We start from the raw sequence: 21,441 nt of genomic DNA, 5'->3' as shown, positions 1-21,441 counted from the left end.
TATATTGTCATTATTACACTGACCGAAGCCTCTTAGACCATGCTCCTGGAATGGTCTAAGCTGACCGCCGTCGCTGACAGACCATGAGGTTGGGTTGCCATGATGACTATCAGGACTTTGTGATTACATAGTGGGGTTGCTGATCGGATGGGAGAGGGAAGCCCCTTCCCTCTCCTAGCCTCCTGGATATTGGGTTCGATATCGATCGCAGCATTTAGAGGGTTAAACAGCCAGGGGCAGTGAGGTCAGTGCTACTAGCTGTGACAGCCGGGGCACAGCTGTCACGAAAGCTGAGATCCCGGCGGCGATGGTGCTGGCATAGCTCCTGTGCCATGCACAATCTCCATGATGTTCCTATACGGATCTGTAACCCTTACCAAAGTATGACATATTGGTATATCGAATGTCATGAAGGGATTAAATACTGCTGTTAGAGAGTGACCGCGGCATTTGAGGACTTGACTGGTGTGGGCAGTTGATTGCTGTGTAACACACACTCATCATCTGCTATTAATGATGCATGCGCCGTTCCTGAGTCTGCATCAATGACAAGTCTCATGTCGGAAAGTAGTTATTCTCAAGGTAATTAAAATAACACTGTTGTTATTATTAATATTATTATTATTATTATTATTATTATTATTATTATTATTTTAAGGGAAATTTATTAAAGCCAGAGCTAAAGAGAGATCCCGTCAGTACTCGTGTTAAACTAAAAATTGTCCCCCATCTCCTGAGATCAAGATTGGCGGCTGAGTTATTTCCTGCTAATATACAGGTATTGTGTTTTTCCTACAAATGATATGTATTCTGTTCTGTAGTCTCATCTTGCTGCATTCCCGATAAGTCAATCCCATGTCTTATTTGTGCTACACTATTGCAGGTGGTCTATGATGGGCTTTTTGGTGGAAACACGAATGCAAAATTAAGATTGCTGTCACTGCAATTTGTGCACCATATCTGTGGAGCGTAAGTACCAGGAATACTTTTATAGCTATGAAGAACGCATGACATGAGGTTGCCTGGGCAAAACAAAAATATACCGTTGGCTAGGTATTAGTGATGAGCGAGCGTACTCAGATAAGGTGTTATCTGAGTGTCCTTGGCGTATTCAAAAAATATGGACGAGTCCCCGCTGCTGCATGTCTTGTGGCTCTTTGACAGCCGCAACACATGCAGGGGTTGCCTAACAAACAGGAGTTCCCTGCATGTGTTGCTGCTGTCTAACAGCCGCAAGACATGCAGCCACGGGGACTAGACCATATTTTTCGAGCATGCCCAAGATACTCTGTTAGCACCCGAGCATGCTTGGATAACACGTTATCTGAGCACGTTCACTCATCAGTACTTGGTATGTTTAACCCCCCCAAAAAAGACTCTACACTCACATCCCTGCATTTATTGTGATGTCACTGCATGGTCTGAATTTACCCCAGCAGAAAGTAATCTGCATTCAAAACCGCAGCGTGATCGCTGAGACCTGTGTTTGGTTTCAAACGGTCAGGTGACTTACGCAGCATACCATGCATGACACCCTGGGCATGTTATCATTAGTCTTTGGTTTGCCTTGCTCTATTTGAAGACCCCAATACCCAGTACATAGATGTCAGACAAATAATCATTCTGTGGACAGCTCCTTCCCCGTGCTCACAAACATAGGAAGGCTCTGATCAGGCAAGTGACCGGTGTTCTCTATAAGGGACTTCCTCCAGACTTCTGTGCAGTGTCGAAATTCAACAGGCTGGATCATTCTTTCCCCAAACTTCATTTGTTGGGGGAAATTGGGAGGCCACCAAAACGGTCAGGTTTAGTAATCTTTTATCTAATTTGTACAGAAAATGACATGCCCACTAGGCTAATGATTCCTTGATATTTGTCATCCTATGTCTTATTTCAGAGAAATCCACTTTTTCTTCATATGTAAATGAGTTGTTCAGGTTGTGAGTGTGCCTCCAGGGCTTATTTTAGATGATATGAGAGGTTCAGATTAGGAGAACAGGCTGTCATTTGTTAAATGTCTCACACTGATAATGCCCCACTTCATTTAAAATAAGTTTTGGATGCTGATTTTCGGGAAGATCTATGTCCGGCCCGTAGATCTTAACAACATCTCTTTTAATTAATAAGAAAAATGTGTATCTGTTTTGAAAAAGACATCAGATTGCAGATACCAAGGTGTCATTTTACTCACATGCCCATATAAATGGCTTAGGAGGGTTAACACTACTGACAGATTCGCTTTTAAAAAAAAAAACATCCTTTCTGGTCTGGATGTAAAACAATGTAATGTAATTTTATAGTCCCTTATTACAGGTTCCCTGAATTTTAATTGGTTACTTTATTGATATTAATTACCAAATGCCTTAGTATCCAAAGTAATTAACATTTATTTTGGTTTCCAACAGGTGCCCGGATGCTAAAATGAAGCCTTTAGGTCCTATGCTATTGAATGGGCTTACAAAACTGATTAATGAATACAAAGAGGTAAGGATTCTATATTTCTTTAAAGGGATCCTGTCAGCAGGATTGTGCACAGTAACCCACAGACAGTGTCAGGTCAGCGCCGTTATACTGATTAAAATGATACCTTGGATGATGAAATCTGTGTTGTGGTTGTTGTGTAATCTTTATTTTCAGTTAATGATGTGCCCGTACATATGGTGCCTGCCGTGTCTGCGCAGTAGCAGCTATCGGTGTATATAGAGGTGATCCAATAGCTTCTAATGCGCTGGCGGCACCATCTTGCTGGAGATTGCGCAACAGCAGATATAGGATCTATATATACCTAGCTGAATAACCTCAAAATAACTGAAAATAAAGATTAAGCAACAACCACAAGACAGATTTCATCAACCAAGGTATCATTTGAATCAGTATAATGGCGCTGACCTGACACTGTAGTTTACTGTGCATAATCCTGCTGACAGGTTCCCTTTAAATCTTGGATCCAGTCAGATATTGTGAGTAAAATATTAGCTTAGACACCACTCTTGAAGCACAGCTGAAATCTGTCTTCGGCTACTGTTAATCTAATACGTTTGCCCACCTGAAAGCAAATTCAGAATTCTGTTCATTTACTGTTACCAAAAAATATTGTATTATTCACTATTGAATCACATCTGCCAAATGTATGTAGACAGCAGGATGCTGGTTTACAAGGGTAATGGCAACATTTTGGCTATGAGGGAAGAAAATCCATGATTATGTGTTAAATTTTGGAATTTTACCATATGCACTGCTCAAAAAAATAAAGGGAACACTTAAACAACAGAATATAACTCCTAGTAAACCAAACTTCTGTGAAATCAAACTGTCCACTTAGGAAGCAACACTGTTTGACAATCAATTTCACATGCTGTTCTGCAAATGGAATAGACAACAGATGGAAATTATTGGCAATTATCAAGACACTCAGTAAAGGAGTGGTTCTGCAGGTGGGGACCACAGACCACATCTTCGTACCAATGCTTTCTGGCTGATGTTTTGGTCATTTTTGACTGTTGGTTGTGCTTTCACACTCGTGGTAGCATGACGGACTCTACAACCCACACAAGTGGCTCAGGTAGTGCAGCTCATCCAGGATGGCACATCAATGCGAGCTGTGGCAAGAAGGTTTGCTGTATCTGTCAGCATAGTGTCCAGAAGCTAGAGGCACTACCAGGAGACAGGCCAGTACACCAGGAAACGTAGAGGGGGCCGTAGGAGGCCAACAACCCAGTCGCAGGACTGCTATCTCAGCCTATGTGCAAGGAGGAACAGGAGCACTGCCAGAGCAAAATGATCTCCAGCAGTCCACAAATGTACATGTGTCTGCACAAACGGTTAGAAACTGACTCCATGAGGATGGTCTGAGTGCCCGACATCCACAGATTGGGGTTATGCTCACAGCCCAACACCGTGCAGAACGCTTGGCATTTGCGACAAAACACTAGGATTGGCAAATTTGCCACTGGCGCCCTGTGCTCTTCACAGATGAAAGCAGGTTCACACTGAGCACATGTGACAGAGTCTGGAGACGCTGTGGAGAGCGATCTGCTGCCTGTAACATCCTTCAGCATGACCGGTTTGTCAGTGGGTCATTAATGGTGTGAGGTGGCATTTCTTTAGAGGGCCGCACAGCCCTCCATGTGCTCGCCAGAGGTAGCCTGACTGCCATTAGGTACCTAGATCCTCAGACCCCTTGTGAGACCATATGTTGGTGTGGTTGGCCCAGGTTTCTTCCTAATGCAGGACAATGCCAGACCTCATGTGGCTGGAGTGTGTCAGCAGTTCCTGCAAGATGAAGGCATTGAAGCTATGGACTGGCCCGCCTGTTCCCCAGACCTGAATCCGATTGAACACATCTGGGACATCATGTCTCGCACCATCCACCAACGTCACGTTGCACCCCAGACTGTACAGGAGTTGGCGGATGCTTTATTCCAGGTCTGGGAGGAGATCCCTCAGGAGACCATCTGCCGCTTCATCAGGAGCAGGCCCAGGCGTTGTAGGGAGGTCATACAGGCACGTGGAGGCCACACACTACTGAGCATCATTTCCTTGTCTTGAGGCATTTCCACTGAAGTTGGATAAGCCGGTAACTTCATTTCTCCTACGCCTCATTGGGGGACACAGGACCATGGGTGTTATGCTGCCGCCACTAGGACTAGGAGGACACTAAGTAATACAGAAAGAATAGCTCCTCCCCTGAAGTATACACCCTCCTGCTGCCTCCAAGTGAACCAGTTCTTGCTTAGTGTCTGTAGGAGGCACTTGGGTCTGCTTTCAGACCCCACCGTTTTTTTATTTTAATTTTTTAGTTTTTATTCTATTTTTTCCCTTAACAGAGCGAATGGGGGCGACGGTTCCTTTCTGGGTTCCTATTCCCCCCGAATCATCAACAGGCAAGTACGTGGAGCGTTCCTCCCGTATCCTTTCCTGCAACGTTGGATGCCAGCCCTGAGCTCACTTGCGGGCGACGGTTCCTTCGCGTTCCGATCTCCCCCCTCCATAGCAGGCGACCACATGGAGTAGCCCTCCATCTACCTCTCCTGGAGCCAGGTGCGTAGCCGGACATAAATATGTATGGCATCCGTGCAGCCCCCCTCTGCATCACCACTGATATAGCGGATGACGCAAGGCGGCAGAAGCTCTCCTCCCCCTCCCTGACAATGGCGACGGTGGATTGAGCTCCGGCCCACCGCATCTACCGTGAGTACACTGCGGGGGCTGAGGCGCTGGGGGGTCCTGGTCCCCGGGGTATGGGAGGTCCGCACCTTTAAAGCCCGGGTCCGTGGGTGGTCCGCAGTGTGGCAATTCATTCAGGGAGTGTGGCTTAAGAATGGCCCTAATAGCAGTCACGGCGCTGTAGGCCGCAACCGCAGATTTAAAATTTAGCCCCCGGCTTTTCCCCTTCATACAGGCCAGAGTTTTGGCCACGCCCACCGGCAGTTACCGCCGCCCACTCTGGCGCTTCTCGTTCCCTGAGAGACACTCACTTTCTGATCTCGGCGGCCATCTTGGTTCACCCACAGGGCTGATGCTGCAGCGCTGCTCCAGCCTTTTCAATCACAGCCTTCAGGACTAGCGATTCTTGTGAATAAGTCCCGTGCATCACGCTGCGGACCTCCCCTGAGGACTCAAGACACAGGACCATGGGTAAGCTCCAGAAACATAGCTTAACCCTTCCCCTGTTAGTAAGTGCTCTCCTCAAGGCTATGCTATACCTCAATCAAAGCCTCAAAAAGTCTGGGAAAACCCACACTATGTTTTTTGCGGCATGTACGCTCGTAAGGTGTCATTACCCCGGGGTCACAATACTGCATTATGCACAGCTTGTGAACCAGTGACTGCTCAAGAACCACCTGTTACTGATACCTAACCCAGTGAGCTTAGTCCCCCTGAGTGGGCTACCTCCCTTACCCGGTCTATGGCATCCCTGGCAAAAGCGTTAGAATCGTTCCGAGACCCTTCCTCTAACCAGGGCACTATTTCGGATGACTCTTCCGATGATCTAAACCACTTGTACTCCAGGGGTCGTACCTTGCAAGGAGCTCTCGCTCTTCCAGGAACAGGACTCATGCCATATCCTCAGACCATCACCGGGATTCGGATTTTGAGAGCTCCATTTCTCACTTCCCTTCCATTGGGGCTAGTAGAGAACCTGTTTCAGAGGACGATTCTGATACGTCCCTAGATCAGGAATTTCGTCACGATCAGGAGACTCTCGACTTTCTCATTGAGTCAGTGAATAAGGCTTTGAAGCTTGAGGAGGAACCTTTATCTAAAACGGATCATGCCATGTCCTTTAAGAGGACCAAGCGAGCTCACAGAGTGTTCTCCACTCATCCCGAATTTAAGGAAATCGTTGATTCTCACAAGATCCGTCGAGATAAACGATTCACAGGGCAGAAGCCCATGGAGTCAAAATATTCCTTTGCCCAGGATCCAAGAAAAGATTGGTCGCAGTCTCCCCCGATCGCGCCTGGCTACGAAATCTGTTTTATCCTCCTCGGAGGGCGCCTCTATTAAAAGACCCAAACGATCGTCAGATCGACACTATAGCGCGTTCAGCCTTTGAAGCCTCAGCAGCCGCACTCTTCCCATCTTTTGCCGCTACGTGGGTGGCTAAGGCTATGACCCACTGGGCTGAGGTCTTATCTTCAGCGGTGCTGGATACCAATCTTCCCCCCGGCATAGCAGACCTCGCTACTCAGATAGCCAGAGTTGGAGATTTCATAGTAACCGCGTCCCTGGACGCCGCTAACTGTGCTTGTCATGCAGCAGCAAACGCCATCACCATCCGGAGGTCCTTATGGCTCAGGGACTGGCGTGCGGATTCTGTTTCCAAAAAAAAGGAAAGCCATTGACTTCTCTACCACATCAGAGCGGTCGCCTTTTTTGGCGGAAAGCTCGACCAATTGATTTCCGATGCCACTGGAGGGAAGAGTAAATTTCTCCACAACCACAGGCTCGGTCCCGATTTTTTTCATTACAACTCAAACTGGTCCTCTACTTCCTCATCTCCCGGTTCCAGCCGGGCACAACGTGCAGACAGAGGTTCCCAGGCCTCTTATGCACCTTTCCCTTGATGGAGGGGCAGGCCTAGGCAGTCGGGATTCAGAGGCTCCAGAATGGGCAGATCTTTCACACAGTGACTCCCTGTGGTATCCGGGAGACACCCTCAAAGTAGGCGGCTGCCTGCTTTCCTCCTGTGCCGTGTGGCTCTCGGTCGTTCACGACGAGTGGATCCGCATCTTAGTGGTCTCCGGATACAAGATAGACTTCTTATCTCGTCCTCCCAGGGCAAACGCTTCAGAGTTCTTCCAAGCTATATGCTCTTTGAGTAAAGACGGACATATTATTCCGGTGCCTTAAAGCGCATGGTTTCAAGGTTTTTATTCAAACCTCTTCATGGTTCCAAAGAAGGACGCTACAGTACGGCCCATACTAGACCTACAACTGCTGAACACTTTCGTCAGGGTGTAACGGTTCCAGATGGAATCTCTTCGTTCTGTCATCGCCTCCATGGGAAAAGGAGAGTTCCTGGCGTCTATAGACATCCAGGACGCGTACCTCCACATTCCTATTTTACCTTCCCACTAAAGGTTTCTTCGCTTCGCAGTTCAGGAACAACAGCTCTGCCCTTCAGCCTCGCCATCGCCCCCAGGGTACTTACAAAGGTCATGGTGGCTGCCGTGGCCATACTCCACTCCCGAGGAGTGATGGTGCTACCGTAACTTGACGAAATCCTCATCAAAGGCCCCTCTTTCCGCACCTGCAAGGAGGCCGTGAACATCACAATAGATACTCTTTCTCGCCTGGGTTGGAAGATAAACTTCAAAAAATCTTCCCCAGCACCGGCTCAGCGAATTTCCTCTCTAGGAATGATACTGGACTCGTCCCAGGGCTTGGTGCTTCTTCCCCCGGAAAAGATCTCAGCCTTATAGCGGGAATCTCAGAAGCTCTCCCAATCGCAGACTCACTCTTTGCGGTTCAGTATGAGAGTCCTCGGCAGGATGGTAGCAGCCTTGGAGGCGGTTCCATTTGCCCGAATACACCTCCGTCCCTTACAGCATGCCCTCCTGGCCGTTTGGGACAGGAACCCGTTCTCCCTCCCACTGTCGGTTCGTCTTTCCCCAGCAAGTCAGACAGTTTCTCAGGTGGTGGACATTAAAGTCCTCCCTAAATCAGGGGAAGTTTTTTCTTCCAGTACATTGGCCAGTTGTGACAACAGATGCCAGTCTTCTAGGCTGGGGAACAGTGTTCTTACATCACACTGCTCAGGGCCGCCGGTCACTTCAGGAATCACGCCTTCTGACCAACATCTTAGAAATTCGGGCAATCAGGTTAGCTCTCCTCCAATTCTATCCCTTCCTGGCGGGTCGTCCCATCAGGATGCAGTCCGACAATGCCACTGCAGTGGCATACATCAACCGACAAGGGGGAACCTGCAGCATGGCAGCCATGAACGAGGTAGGCTACATTCTCCGTTAGGCAGAGGAAAACCGCTCAATGATTTCTGTGTTTCATATCCCGGGATTGGACAATTGGGAGGCAGATTTCCTCAGTCGTCAAGGCCTCGACTCCGGTGAGTGGTCTCTCCATCCGGAGATTTTCCACCAGATCTGCTGTCGTTAGGGCTCCCCCGATGTGGATCTGATGGCCTCACGGCTAAATTCCAAGGTTCCCGACTTCATAGCTCGGTCCCACGATCCAGCAGCAATCGGGGCAGATGCACTCGTACTCCCGTGGCATCATTTTTGGCTTCCGTACATATTTCCCCCGCTCCCCTTACTGCCGTGCGTCATCAGGAAGATCAGAGCGGAGGGAGTACCGGTAATCCTGATTGCGGTTGGTGCGCCGGTCGTGGTATGCGGAATTAGTTCAACTAGTCGCCAATGTTCCCTGGCAATTACCGAATTGCGCAGACCTCCTTTCACAGGGCCCCATTTACGACCAGAACTCCGAGGCCCTGTGTTTGATGGCATGGCCGTTGAGTCCTGGGTTCCAGCCCAGGCAGGTTTCTCTCCGGAAGTCATCTCTACCATGATCAGCGCTAGACAGCCTACGTCTATGCGCATTTATCATCGCACTTGGAAAATCTTTTTTTCCTGGTGCAACGACCGGGGACGTTCTCCTCTTGAATTTTCCATTCCTTCCATCCTCAGATTTTTACAAACTGGTTTGGACTTAGGTCTCGCCCTTAGTTCTCTCAAGGGGCGGTTTTCAGCCCTGTCCGTTCTGTTCCAACGCAGGATTGCTAACAGATTACAAGTGAAGACGTTCATTCAGGAAGTCTCCCATAGGGTGCCGCCCTATAAGATGCCGTTGGAACCATGAGACCTTAATCTGGTCCTCGGAGTCTTGCAAGAAGCTCTTTTCGAACCTCTACAGGAGGTTTCCCTGTCTTTTCCTTCAAGGAAGGTTGCCTTCCTGGTTGCGGTCACATCCATTAGACGAGTCTCAGAGTTGGCGGCTCTGTCTTGTCAAGTTTCCGTTCCTGAATTTTCATCAGGATAGGGTGGTTTTGAGAACATCCCCGTCCTTTTTGCCAAAAGTTGTCTCATCCTTTCATCTCGATCAGGAGATTGTCTTACCGTCTCTCTGTCTGGCACCAGTACATCACATCGAGAAGGCCCTCCACACACTGGATTTAGTGAGAGCTCTCAAGAGATGCATCTCGCGGACGGCGTCCTTCCTCAGGTTAGATGCCCTGTTTGTGCTCCAGGAAGGGCCAAGGAAGGGGTTTCCCACTTCCAAGGCGACAATAGCAAAATGGATTCGTTCAGCTATTCAGGAGTCCTACCGAGTCAGAGGTCATTCTGTCCCAGCAGGGATTAAGGCTCGTTCCACTCTGTCAGTGGATGCGTCTTGGGCCATCCTGCACCAAGCTTCGGCAGCACAAGTTTGCAGAGCTGCGACCTGGTCCAGTCTGTATATGTTTACAAAACATTGCCATATTCATTCTCAGGCCTCGGCAGATGTGACCGTCGGCAGACTAATTTTGCAGGCGGCTATGCTGCATCTGTAACCTGTGGGTACAAGGAGCAATTACAGTTGATTGTTCCCCACCCAGGGACTGCTTTAGGACGTCCCATGGTCCTGTGTCCCCCAATGAGGCGTAGGAAAAATAGGGATTTTTGTGTACTCACCGTAAAATCCTTTTCTCCAAGCCAATCATCGGGGGACACAGCACCCACCCTGTTAGCCTAACGGCTTTGGTTTTCTGTGTTGCCTTAGTTTTGACATAGTTCATCCTGGCTAAATGTTAAGCTCCTACTGCTTTATCGAACTGGTTTACTTGGAGCCAGCAGGAGGGTGTATACTGCAGGGGAGGAGCTATTCTTTCTGTATTACTTAGTGTCCTCCTAGTGGCAGCAGCATAACACCCATGGTCCTGTGTCCCCCAATGATTGGCTCGAATAAAAGGATTTTACGGTGAGTACACAAAAATCCCTATTTTCCACTTTGATTTTGAGCATCATTCCAGCTCCAGACCTCCGTGGGATATTACCGTATATACTCGAGTATAAGCCGAGATTTTCAGCCCATTTTTTGGGGCTGAAAGTCCCCCTCTCGGCTTATACTCGAGTCATACCTGGGGGTCGGCAGGGGAAGGGGGAGCGGGGGCTGTCTAGTTATACTCACCTACTCCCGGCGCGGTCCCTGCAGTCCCTTCTTCTTCCAGTGCTGCATATTCTTCCTGTACTGAGCGGTCACATGGTCCCGCTCATTACAGTCATGAATATGCGGCTCCACCTCCCATAGAGGTGGAGCCGCATATTCATGACTGCAATGAGCGGTAACGGTGACCGCTCAATACAGGAAGAAGATGCAGCGGTGGAAGAAGCAGGGACCGTGCCAAGAGCAGGTAAGTATATGGGGAGGGGAGCGCTGCGCGATATTTACCGCTCCTCGTTCCGGTGCGGCTCAGTCATCAGCGTCCTCTGGCTGTGACGCTCAGGTCAGAGGGCGGGGTGACGTAGTCAGTGCGCGCCCTCTGCTGAGCGTCAGTGCTGGAGACGGAGCCGCACGAGGAGCAGGTAAAAATTGAAAGCGCCGGCGTCCTGAGCGAAGAGAGGTGAGTATGTGATTTTTTTTTTTATTGCAGCAGCAGCATTATATATTGCACAGCTTTACATGGAGTATCTATGGGGCAATAATCAACGGTGCAAAGCATTATATATGGCACAGCTTTGTATGGAGCATCTATGGGGCCATAATGAACGGTGCAGAGCATTATATATGGCACAGCTTTCTATGGAGCATCTATGGGGCCATAATGAACGGTGCAGAGCATTATATATGGCACAGCTTTCTATGGAGCATCTATGGGGCCATAATGAACGGTGCAGAGCATTATATATGGCACAGCTTTCTATGGAGCATCTATGGGGCCATAATGAACGGTGCAGAGCATTATATATGGCAAAGCTTTATATGGAGCATCTATGGGGCCATAATGAACGGTGCAGAGCATTATATATGGCACAGCTTTCTATGGAGCATCTATGGGGCCATAATGAATGGTGCAGAGCATTATATATGGCAAAGCTTTATATGGAGCATCTATGGGGCCATAATGAACGGTATGGAGCATTATATATGGCACAGCTTTATATGGAGCATCTATGGGGCAATAATGAACGGTATGGAGCATCTATTTTTATTTTTGAAATTCACCGGTACCTGCTGCATTTCCTACCCTAGGCTTATACTCGAGTCAATAAGTTTTCCCAGTTTTTGGTGGCAAAATTAGGGGGTCGGCTTATACTCGGGTCGGCTTATACTCGAGTATATACGGTAGTTGTGATTTACGTTGATAATTTTTAGGTTTTATTGTTCTCAACACATTGCACTATGTAATGAATAAAGATTTACAACTAGAATATTTCATCTAGGATGTAGGATTTTAGTGTTCCCTTTATTTTTTTTGAGCAATGTATTTTAATTTTCTAGTCTTACATTCTTTACTCACTTTTCTTGTTCTTAGTTTCAGGGCTTTTTAAAAGAGAAAATTTGCATATAGCCAGTACTTTTCATGCTATATTATATTGTTGAATCATGTAGAGTAAAGGTACATGCTGAAGAAATTAAAAAAAAAAAAAAAAAAAAAAAAGAACCTTGATGTTTCTGATCATTCTAGAAAGACTGGAATTTTTAAGGGACAATATTTTATTTTCATTAAAATCCTAAACAATAGCATTGTTGGATTTTTGTTATACTAGCACACTGATAGCGGGTAACACTGTGTCTGATATTTCTTTATTCATGCCTTAATTTAGTTAAAATGTAAAATATGTCTTTTTGGGGTGGAAATATGTTTTTACAATTTTTATTTCCTAATTCTGTCAAGGATCCAAAGTTGCTCTCCATGGCTTATTCGGCAGTCGGCAAACTTTCAGGGTATGTTTGCTACTACAATACTGTCTGATAAATTTCCCAGACTCTGAACTGTCATTACATTGAATTTTTGCTTTTCTTTATCTCTATCTAGCCGGATGCCTCAGCTTTTCACAAAGGACCTTGCTTTAGTTCAGCAGTTTTTTGAAGCCATGAGGAAGGTGAGAAGATTCTAGTATGCTCCATGATAGCAGATTTTTTTTTTTTGTATGTGATGACTATTCAATAGAAAATTGCTGGAAATACAGCCATAAACAAAGAGTGTTATGTTTTAAAGCGATCTGATCAGCTGTCATGTGCCCATAACAGCCTCAGGTGAAATCGCGATCCACCTACAGCTGTTAACATGTTAAATGCCGTTGTCAGTCTCTGACGTCAGCATTTATAACATGCCCGCACCCAAAGTGTGTCACTACTTTCACACACCAGTTTTTTGCCGTCAGGCAGGATCCGTTGAATTTAAAAAAAAAAACGGATCCAGCACAAAATGTGAAAAAGTGATGCGACGGATCCATTTTTTTGCTGGATCCATTTTTGTGTTTTTTTTTTTGTTAAATCGGGGATGGACTTTGGATTGAGAGAGATTTACTAATTTTTGACGGATCCGGCAAAAAACGGATGAAACGTTAGGCCATCAGGCGCTAATACAACTCTGAGAAAAAAAGGCCAGTGGCTGGCATTCATATATACATTCTGCTATACATAGCAGGGCTTCAGCCCTTCTGTGTGTGTAGCACAAGCGATCAGACAATTGCAGCTTCATAAAGTGAAAATATATGTTTTTAAAAATATTTATGTTCAAATCACCCCCCTTTTGCCCCATTCAAAATATAACAAAAATAAATACAAACGTACACATATTTGGTATTGCCGCGTTCAGAAACGCCCAATCTATCGAAATATAAAAAGAATGAGGGCATCACAGTGGCTCAGTGGTTAGCATTGCAGCCTTGAGGACCTGGGTTGAAATCCCACCAAGGACAACATCTGCAAGGAGTTTGTATGTTCTCCCTGTGTTTGCGTGGGTTTCCTTCGGGTTCTCCGGTTTCCTCCCACATTCCAAAGACATCCTGATAGGGAATCTAGATTGTGAGCCCCAATGGGGACAGCGATGATAAAGTATGTAAAGTGCTGTGGAATTAATGGCACTCTTAAAAATAAGATGATAATAAAAAAATACATATATTTGTTATTACTGCATTCATAAAATTCTGAGGTATCAAAATATAAAATTAATGCAATCGGTAAACGGCAATTTAAAGGCATAGACAATTAAATAAACCAATATCCATTTTTTTATTTGAAGGTACATTTTTTTTGCAAATTTATTTTTTTTTTTTTCCAGAATAAATACATATTTTTATTTTTTTTAAAATAATATTTCTTCTTTAGATTCTGGATGGTAGCGTTCGCTATTCTACAACCATGGTAGCTATGTGCATGGGTTGAATTTATGTCGCAGGGACTTTGGGTTGTTGGTTGATTGACTGATTGTTTTAGAACATCTGTATGCATGACTATGAATGTTATAACGGGCTTATCCAGCTCTATAAAATGGACCATGTACTGTAATTTGAGATCCGATTGTTGGCACCCGTGCCAATCAGCCTATTAAAGAGGCCGCAAGGGCCACCTCCTTTTCGTAGTGTCATTCATTTGGTAGAGACTATGATGCCAGGAATAGTCACTACCAAATGTCTGTAGCCATATCTGGTAAAGATATATATTAGGCCGTGCTGGCTGGAGCACCTTGGCCTTTCAGCGGTTGTGGTGAAAGACTGATTCCTACCAATCTAATAAGGATAAGCTAGTGCTGGGAAAGACTTTTAGTAGCCTGCGGACACAGAGAGATTTCGTGAATATATGACAAAATGTGAGATTTTAGGAGCTTGCCCAACAACACAATTCACTGTTCAAGCTGGTCATCACTATTCCATGCACCACAAGGAACCTGCCATCAAAAGCATGGTGAGATCCACCACCAAAGAAATGCTGTATTGAAGGCGGGCTTCGCTCTACACTTATTATGTGACACCTACATCCAGAAATTGTATCTGGGATCTGCTCTTCTACGTGCAAATGTCAAGTAACTCCTAGAAGTGTTGATGTTGTTTTGTTGCCATCAGTTCTTCCCGATTTTCCAGTTGTGACTGCTCCGGATTCCTGTTGCTGTTCAGTTTTTTATCAGTAAGGCAGGAATCATCCATGCATTTTTACCGCATTTAGTGACAAGAGAGTGTGCTCGGGTAAGATGTTATCTGAGCATGCTCGAGTGCTAATAGAGCATCTTTGGCTCAGGGTTTTGTTACCTCACCTGCGAACAGCATAATATGGGGGCACAGACCCTGATTCTTGCGATGTGTCACTTACTTTACTGGGCACTGCAGATTTAGCAGTTCCCAGAATGCTGAGCTCTGTATAACCCCCCCACATCACTGATTAGCAGCTTTCTGTGTGCACTGAGCATACGCATAATGCTGTCAATTGGTGGTGGGGAAGTGGTAGAACTACCTGGCAGCAATTTTACTAGTCCTCTGCACTGAGCTGCCCAGTAAGTGACGCATCGCTGGAAGAAGAGTCTCTGCCTCTACATTATGCAGTTTTCAGAATAGGTAGCAAAAATCTGGTTACAGATTCCATTTATAAATCCCTAACTGCTTATGGCTGAGGGCTAAACATTAAGTTACTTTTTTGTGTGACTCACATCTGTCAGCATGTAAATAGCCTATTCTAACCGCATGGAGTACTCTTCCTACTTGGCCTAACTTGGGAATAATGATTATGCATTTTACTTTTGGTGTTATTTGCTTATTCTTGTATCTGGCCAATATCAAGTATTTATGGAAGTGCAAGTCTATAGTTGATTGTCGTATTTTTGTATTTCTATTAAACGTATTATCTAATAAAACAATGCCATATCACTGTTAGGGTATAGTCAGACGTCTGTTCAAACAGGTCTGTGATCAGTCCACAATGTACGGACTGATCCCAACCTGAGCATGACTGCTTCATATGTAGCTGTCACACTCGGGTCGGGAGACCCGCGGCCAGTCCGGGCATTGCAGTTCCATCTCAGACCGATTTGCACGGGGGTCTGAATACACCCTTATTGTGAAAATTTAGACGCAGTTGGACTGAACATATTATAGCAGTACAATCATCTGAACCTCTGCCATAAAAAGGCAGCCAATCCGCAGTCTCCTGAACATCTTCCATAGAAACATTATGATGCAGTTGTTAATACAGAATTGTACTATTAATAAATGTTGCTTTAATCAATAGTTGAAGCAAACATAAAAAAGTGTAATATATCTCATCAAAGAAATCTGCTTCCTTACACATTTACAAGGCACTACTCTCACCATTTTTCTGAATTTTTCAGCCACTCTGAAAGACCAGCCCCACTCAGTCTTGCTCATACAAGAGAGATTGTCAGTTCACTGTGGTGTCAGGTTACACAGCCCATATTGCTGTATGGAGAGACTTGGGGAGACACAGAAAGATTGTGCTGAACTTTGCCCATATTGCTGTATTGAGAGACTTAGGGAGACACAGAAAGATTGTGCTGAACTTTGCCCATATTACTCTATGGAGGGACTTGGGGAGACACAGAAAGATCATGCTGAACTTTGCCCATATTACTCCATGGAGGGACTTAGGGAGATACAGGAAGATCGTGCTGAGCTTTGCCCATATTGCTCGAGGGACTTGGGGACACACAGAAAGATCGTGCTGAGCTTTGCCCATATTACTCTATGGAGGGACTTAGGGAGACACTGAAAGATCGTGCTGAACATTGCCCATATTACTCTATGGAGGGACTTAGGGAGACACTGAAAGATCGTGCTAAGCTTTGCCCATATTACTCTATGGAGGGACTTAGGGAGACACTGAAAGATCGTGCTGAACTTTGCCCATATTACTCTATGGAGGGACTTAGGGAGACACTGAAAGATCGTGCTAAGCTTTGCCCATATTACTCTATGGAGGGACTTAGGGAGACAGATAGATTGTGCTGAACTTTCTATCAAGTGTTTTCATTTCACCCAGTTCTGGATTTACATCTACACTGAACACTCCTGCTGTATATTTTCATCCATGCTGTTGCTGATGCTTTTCTCTGTGTGTGGAAAAAAATAAGATTGGAGAGATCACAGCAGCTCTTCTTCTCACACTAGAATAAATTTAAGTGATAGATCCTGAATACGGAAAACTGGTAAAAATGCAGGTTATCTAATGGCCAGATATAGTGTTATCACTCATGTACACACAGGACATCGTATTCTGAAAAGTTACTTGAAAGGACATTTACTCTTTAAAGGGATCAAAGCAGAGGCATAGCTAGGGTTTTGGTTCAGGGGGGGGAAGCTTCTGAGTGGGCCCCTAACCAGGTAACCTTCATTACAATTCGGTGACGCGCTCTAATAGGGGAGGAGAACCTCAGCAGATGACCGCGCTATTACTGAAGATAATCTGTATATGACGACCAACATGGATATTACTGCCATATGGTCAGTGGTAGATACCAGTCCTACAGAACATATAAGAGATCACAGTACAGATAATGACTTACCACTGATGTTCTCTGATGGAGTCGTTAACTTTTCTCGTCTTTTCCATCTGGCACAGACCAACATGACAACTTCTTTCAGCCAGGACTCGGCTGCAGAGAATACAACAAAGACATATCACTTCGTATATTCCAGCCCCATCACCATCTATTCCCAACTTACACAAACTCCTCATCCTGCTGATATCCCAATACTAAGCTGCTGCTGCGATATGTGTCCCTATTACTGCACCTGCTGTGCGGTTCTCTGTGCCTTCTAAATTCTAAAGCGACTCTCTATAATATAGTAATGCCGGGTGCAAGTGCCCTAGAAAACAGTGCCCACATTTTGCTCTCTAGAAAGCAATATTGCCATGTGTGCCCCTTTGATAGTCACAGTAACGTGAGATCCCCTATAACAAGAAGTGCCCACTTTACATTTAATAATGTCCCGAGTCTGCCCCCCTGTACAGCTCCCCTGTACAGTATAATGCCCCCTCACTGTATAGTACCATCCACACAGTATACTGACCCCTTAGTAACCTCCAACACTGTATGATGACCCCTTCACTGTAATCTCCACACTGTATGATGACCCATTAGATGGCCTCCATATAGTATAATGCACCAGATCATCCTAAATATAGTATAATGCACTCCCCATAGGTCTCCATATAGTATAATGCACTCCCCATAAGCCTCCATATAGTATGCACTCCCCCATAGGACTCCATATAGTATAATGCACTCCCCGTAGGCCTACTCTATAGCACAAGGCAGCACCCATAGGCAGACTCTATAGCACAAGACAGAACCCCCATAGGCAGACCCTGTAGTATAAGACAGCACCCCATAGGTAGACCCTGGAGTATAAGGCAGCACCCCATAGGCAGATTCTGAAGTATAAGGCAGCACCCATATAGGTAGACCCTGTAGTATAAGGCAGCACCCCATAGGCAGACTCTAGTAAAAGGCAGCACCCCATAGGCAGACCCTGTAGTATAAGACAGCCCCCCATAGGCAGACTCTAGTAAAAGGCAGCACCCTATAGGCAGACCCTGTAGTATAAGGCAGCACCCCATAGGCAGACTCTAGTAAAAGGCAGCACCCCATAGGCAGATCCTGTAGTATAAGACAGCACCCCATAGGCAGACACTGTAGTAAAAGGCAGCACCTTATAGGCAGATTCTGAAGTATAAGGCAGCACCCATATAGGCAGATCCTGAAGTATAAGGCAGCACCCCTATAGGCAGATCCTGAAGTATAAGGCAGCACCCCTATAGGCAGATCCTGAAGTATAAGGCAGCACCCCTATAGGCAGATCCTGAAGTATATGGCAGCCCCCCAATAGGCAGATCCTGAAGTATAAGGCAGCACCCCTATAGGCAGATCCTGAAGTATATGGCAGCCCCCCAATAGGCAGATCCTGAAGTATAAGGCAGCCCCACTATAGGCAGATCCTGAAGTATAAGGCAGCACCCATAAAAAAAACAATAAATAAATACTCACCTCTCTTCCTCCTTGTTCCAGTGGTGCTCCGACCTCCCGCTCAACTTCTGACAGCGGGCGCCGGGTGGTGACGTCATCGCGCCCACTGTCTGGAACTGTAATTCCCCTTGGAAGCATTTTACCTCCTGTGATACTTATTATGTGACTTTTACAGCCAGGATTATAGCTTTAATATTAAATCTAGTTTCTTTTTTCACCTTTAGGAAGATATGGATGTCAGGCTCTCAATCCAAGAAGCCTTGTCAATGATGGTTGGAGCTTACACAAACTTAGAAGGCGCTCAACTGACCCTCATGGAAGCTCTTGTTGGATCATACTTAGTAAAGGTAAAATGATACATTTTAATCAACCCATATTAACCCCTTTCTGCCAGCTGACAGAATAGTGCATCAGCTGGCAGACTTCCCCGCTTTGAAGTGGGCTCCGGCTGTGAACCCACCTCAAAGCCGCAACATGTCAGCTGTTTTGAACAGCAGACATGTGCCCGCAATAGGCGCCAGCGGAATCGCGATCCGCTCACGCCTATTAACTAGTTAAATGCCGCTGTCAAATACTGACAGCGGCATTTGACAAGCCCTTACAGTCACCGGGCTCTGGGGAGGAGGGGAGCGAAAAACGAAAACGCAGCTCCAGGGGTTAAACGGGTTGTCCAGTGAAGATAACACCTAGCTGCAGGATAGGTTGTAGCTAATAGATTGGTGGGGGTCCGACTGCTGGGGTCTTCACCATTCAGCTTTTATTTCCTTTACCCCCATTTAGAATGGAGCGGCTGTGCGCATGGCCGATCTCCGCTTTATCATTCTTTATGGTGCTGCTGTAAAAAGCCACATGCAGTACTCCGCAGGGAATTAGTGCAGCTGCCGGTCAATCATGTGCTCCTCTGACCCATGTAAATTGAGATAACAGCAGTAAGTGTCCTGTTCTGATGATTGTTGCCAGTCCCAGCAGTCGACCTTCCAAGGATCTATAAGTTATGACCTGTCCGGTGAATAGGTGATAATAAATCTTCACTAGACAACCCTTTTCAGTGATTGCGCACTGCCATGAGAAATTTCACTATCAAATTGACTGGTATATTACCTCTGGAAATGTTACACATTGATTAATAGTGGTAATTGTTGAGTTGTTTAATGTTCATTTTGTATCATTTTTTTGTTCTTGTTTTTCATTTAGCCTGAAGTCCAGGTTCGACAAGTAGCAGTAAAGTTTGCAAGCAACGTTTTTTCTCCCGACCACATACCTTCAAGATATTTGCTGTTGCTTTCAGCCGGAGATCCGTAAGATGACTATTATGCAATATTTTCTATTCAAAAGGATTGCCTTGATTCCACTTTGACATTGCGGCACTGAGCCTTAACCCCTTTCTGACATTAGACGTAATCTTCTGTCCATTGGCGGCATTCTGGAAGCCAGCAGAGGGCTGATTGTCCCATAGTAGGACAAAGTAAAAAAAAATGTTTAAATAATTGTAAAATTATATAAAAAAAAAATCAAAACTAATAATAAAAAAATCAATATATATTCTATCTCTAAATAAATATTTGAATGGAAAAAATATAAACAATAAAGTACACATATTTGGTATCGCCGCGCCCGCAACGACCCAACCTGTAAAACTATCCAACTTTTAACCCCTTTAGTGACACCATAACAAAAATAAAAAAACAAGGCAAAAAACTGCTTTATCATCATACCACCAAACTAAAAGTGGAATAACACGTGATCTAAAAGACGGATATAAATAAACATGAAAACGTCATCTTGTTCCACAATAAACAAGATATCCTACGGAAAAATTAAAAAAGTTATAACTCTCAGAATAAAGAGATGCAAAAATAATTATTTTTTCTATAAAATAGTTTTTATTGTATAAAAGTGCCAAAACTGGCTTATCAATTTTACCACATACAGAATGGTATAACCCCCCCAAAAAACGAAATTCCTGAATTGCTGGTTTTTGTTCATTCTGCCTCCCAAAAATAGAAAGCGATCAAAAATTGGCATGTGCCCGAAAATGGTACCAATAAAAACATCAACTCGTCCCACAAAAAAAGCGAGACCTCACATGACTGTGGAAAAAATATGTAAAAATGATAGCTCTCAAAATGTGGTGATGCAAAAACTAATTTTTGCAGTAAAAAGTGTCTTTTAGTGTGTGCCAGCAGCCAAACATAAAAACTCAATGAAAGGCCTCTTTCACACATCCTGATATTTCCGCTACCGTATAGCATGCTTGTGCCTCATCAGTACCACAAGGACGGGCGCCAGGAAAGAAGCGTTACAGTAAGTGCTGTTCCCCGGCGGCTGGTGTTGAACACGGCTGTCATCATTCTTCCCTGCTCTGCCGGCGATCAGTGCGAGCAGGGGAGAATGATGAGAGTTACATTCAAGTGATAAAAGAGACAGTAGGCGGCGGCTGATGGGACTATTACTCCCATCAGCCTACCCCTGCTGCTGCTAATAATAGTGACAGCAGGAGCGGCGTTTGGGGGTATTCATCAGCTGCCACCTGCGCTGTAAATAAATAAATGAAAAAAAAAACGGCGTTGGTTCCCCTGGATTTTCTATAACCAGCCAGGCAAAACTCACAGATGGGGGCTGCAACCCTCAGCTGTCAGCTTCAGCAAGGTTGGTTATCAAGAATAGAGGGTTCCCCACGCTGTTTTTTAACCCCTTCATGACCTTGCCGTTTTTTGCAATTCTGACCAGTGTCCCTTTATGAGGTAATAACTCAGGAACGCTTCAACGGATCCTAGCGATTCTGAGATTGTTTTTTCGTGACATATTGGGCTTCATGTTAGTGGTAAATTTAGGTCGATAATTTCTGAGTTTATTTGTGAAAAAATCGGAAATTTGGCAAAAATTTTGAAAATTTCGCAATTTTCACATTTTGAATTTTTATTCTGTTAAACCAGAGAGTTATGTGACACAAAATAGTTAATAAATAACATTTCCCACATGTCTACTTTACATCAGCACAATTTTGGAAACAAATTTTT

General features: G+C 45.2%; 1 protein-coding gene across 1 annotated transcript in view; it reads left to right on the top strand.

Moving 5' to 3' along the window:
- ECPAS (Ecm29 proteasome adaptor and scaffold) overlaps positions 1–21,441 on the top strand; it is a 142,019-nt gene that overhangs the window by 27,306 nt on the left and 93,272 nt on the right. Inside the window, exons 9-15 of the mRNA XM_077250898.1 lie at positions 659–778; positions 884–969; positions 2,406–2,484; positions 12,338–12,387; positions 12,479–12,545; positions 18,646–18,768; positions 19,616–19,719. Of these exons, the coding sequence (XP_077107013.1) occupies positions 659–778; positions 884–969; positions 2,406–2,484; positions 12,338–12,387; positions 12,479–12,545; positions 18,646–18,768; positions 19,616–19,719 (629 nt within the window). The remainder of the gene's footprint in view (positions 1–658; positions 779–883; positions 970–2,405; positions 2,485–12,337; positions 12,388–12,478; positions 12,546–18,645; positions 18,769–19,615; positions 19,720–21,441) is intronic.

The sequence above is a fragment of the Ranitomeya variabilis genome, chromosome 1 (assembly GCF_051348905.1).
Source record: "Ranitomeya variabilis isolate aRanVar5 chromosome 1, aRanVar5.hap1, whole genome shotgun sequence".
NCBI lineage: Eukaryota > Metazoa > Chordata > Amphibia > Anura > Dendrobatidae > Ranitomeya > Ranitomeya variabilis.
The sequence above is the reverse complement of the archived record's forward strand: the minus strand, read 5'-3'. Positions and strand labels throughout refer to the sequence as shown.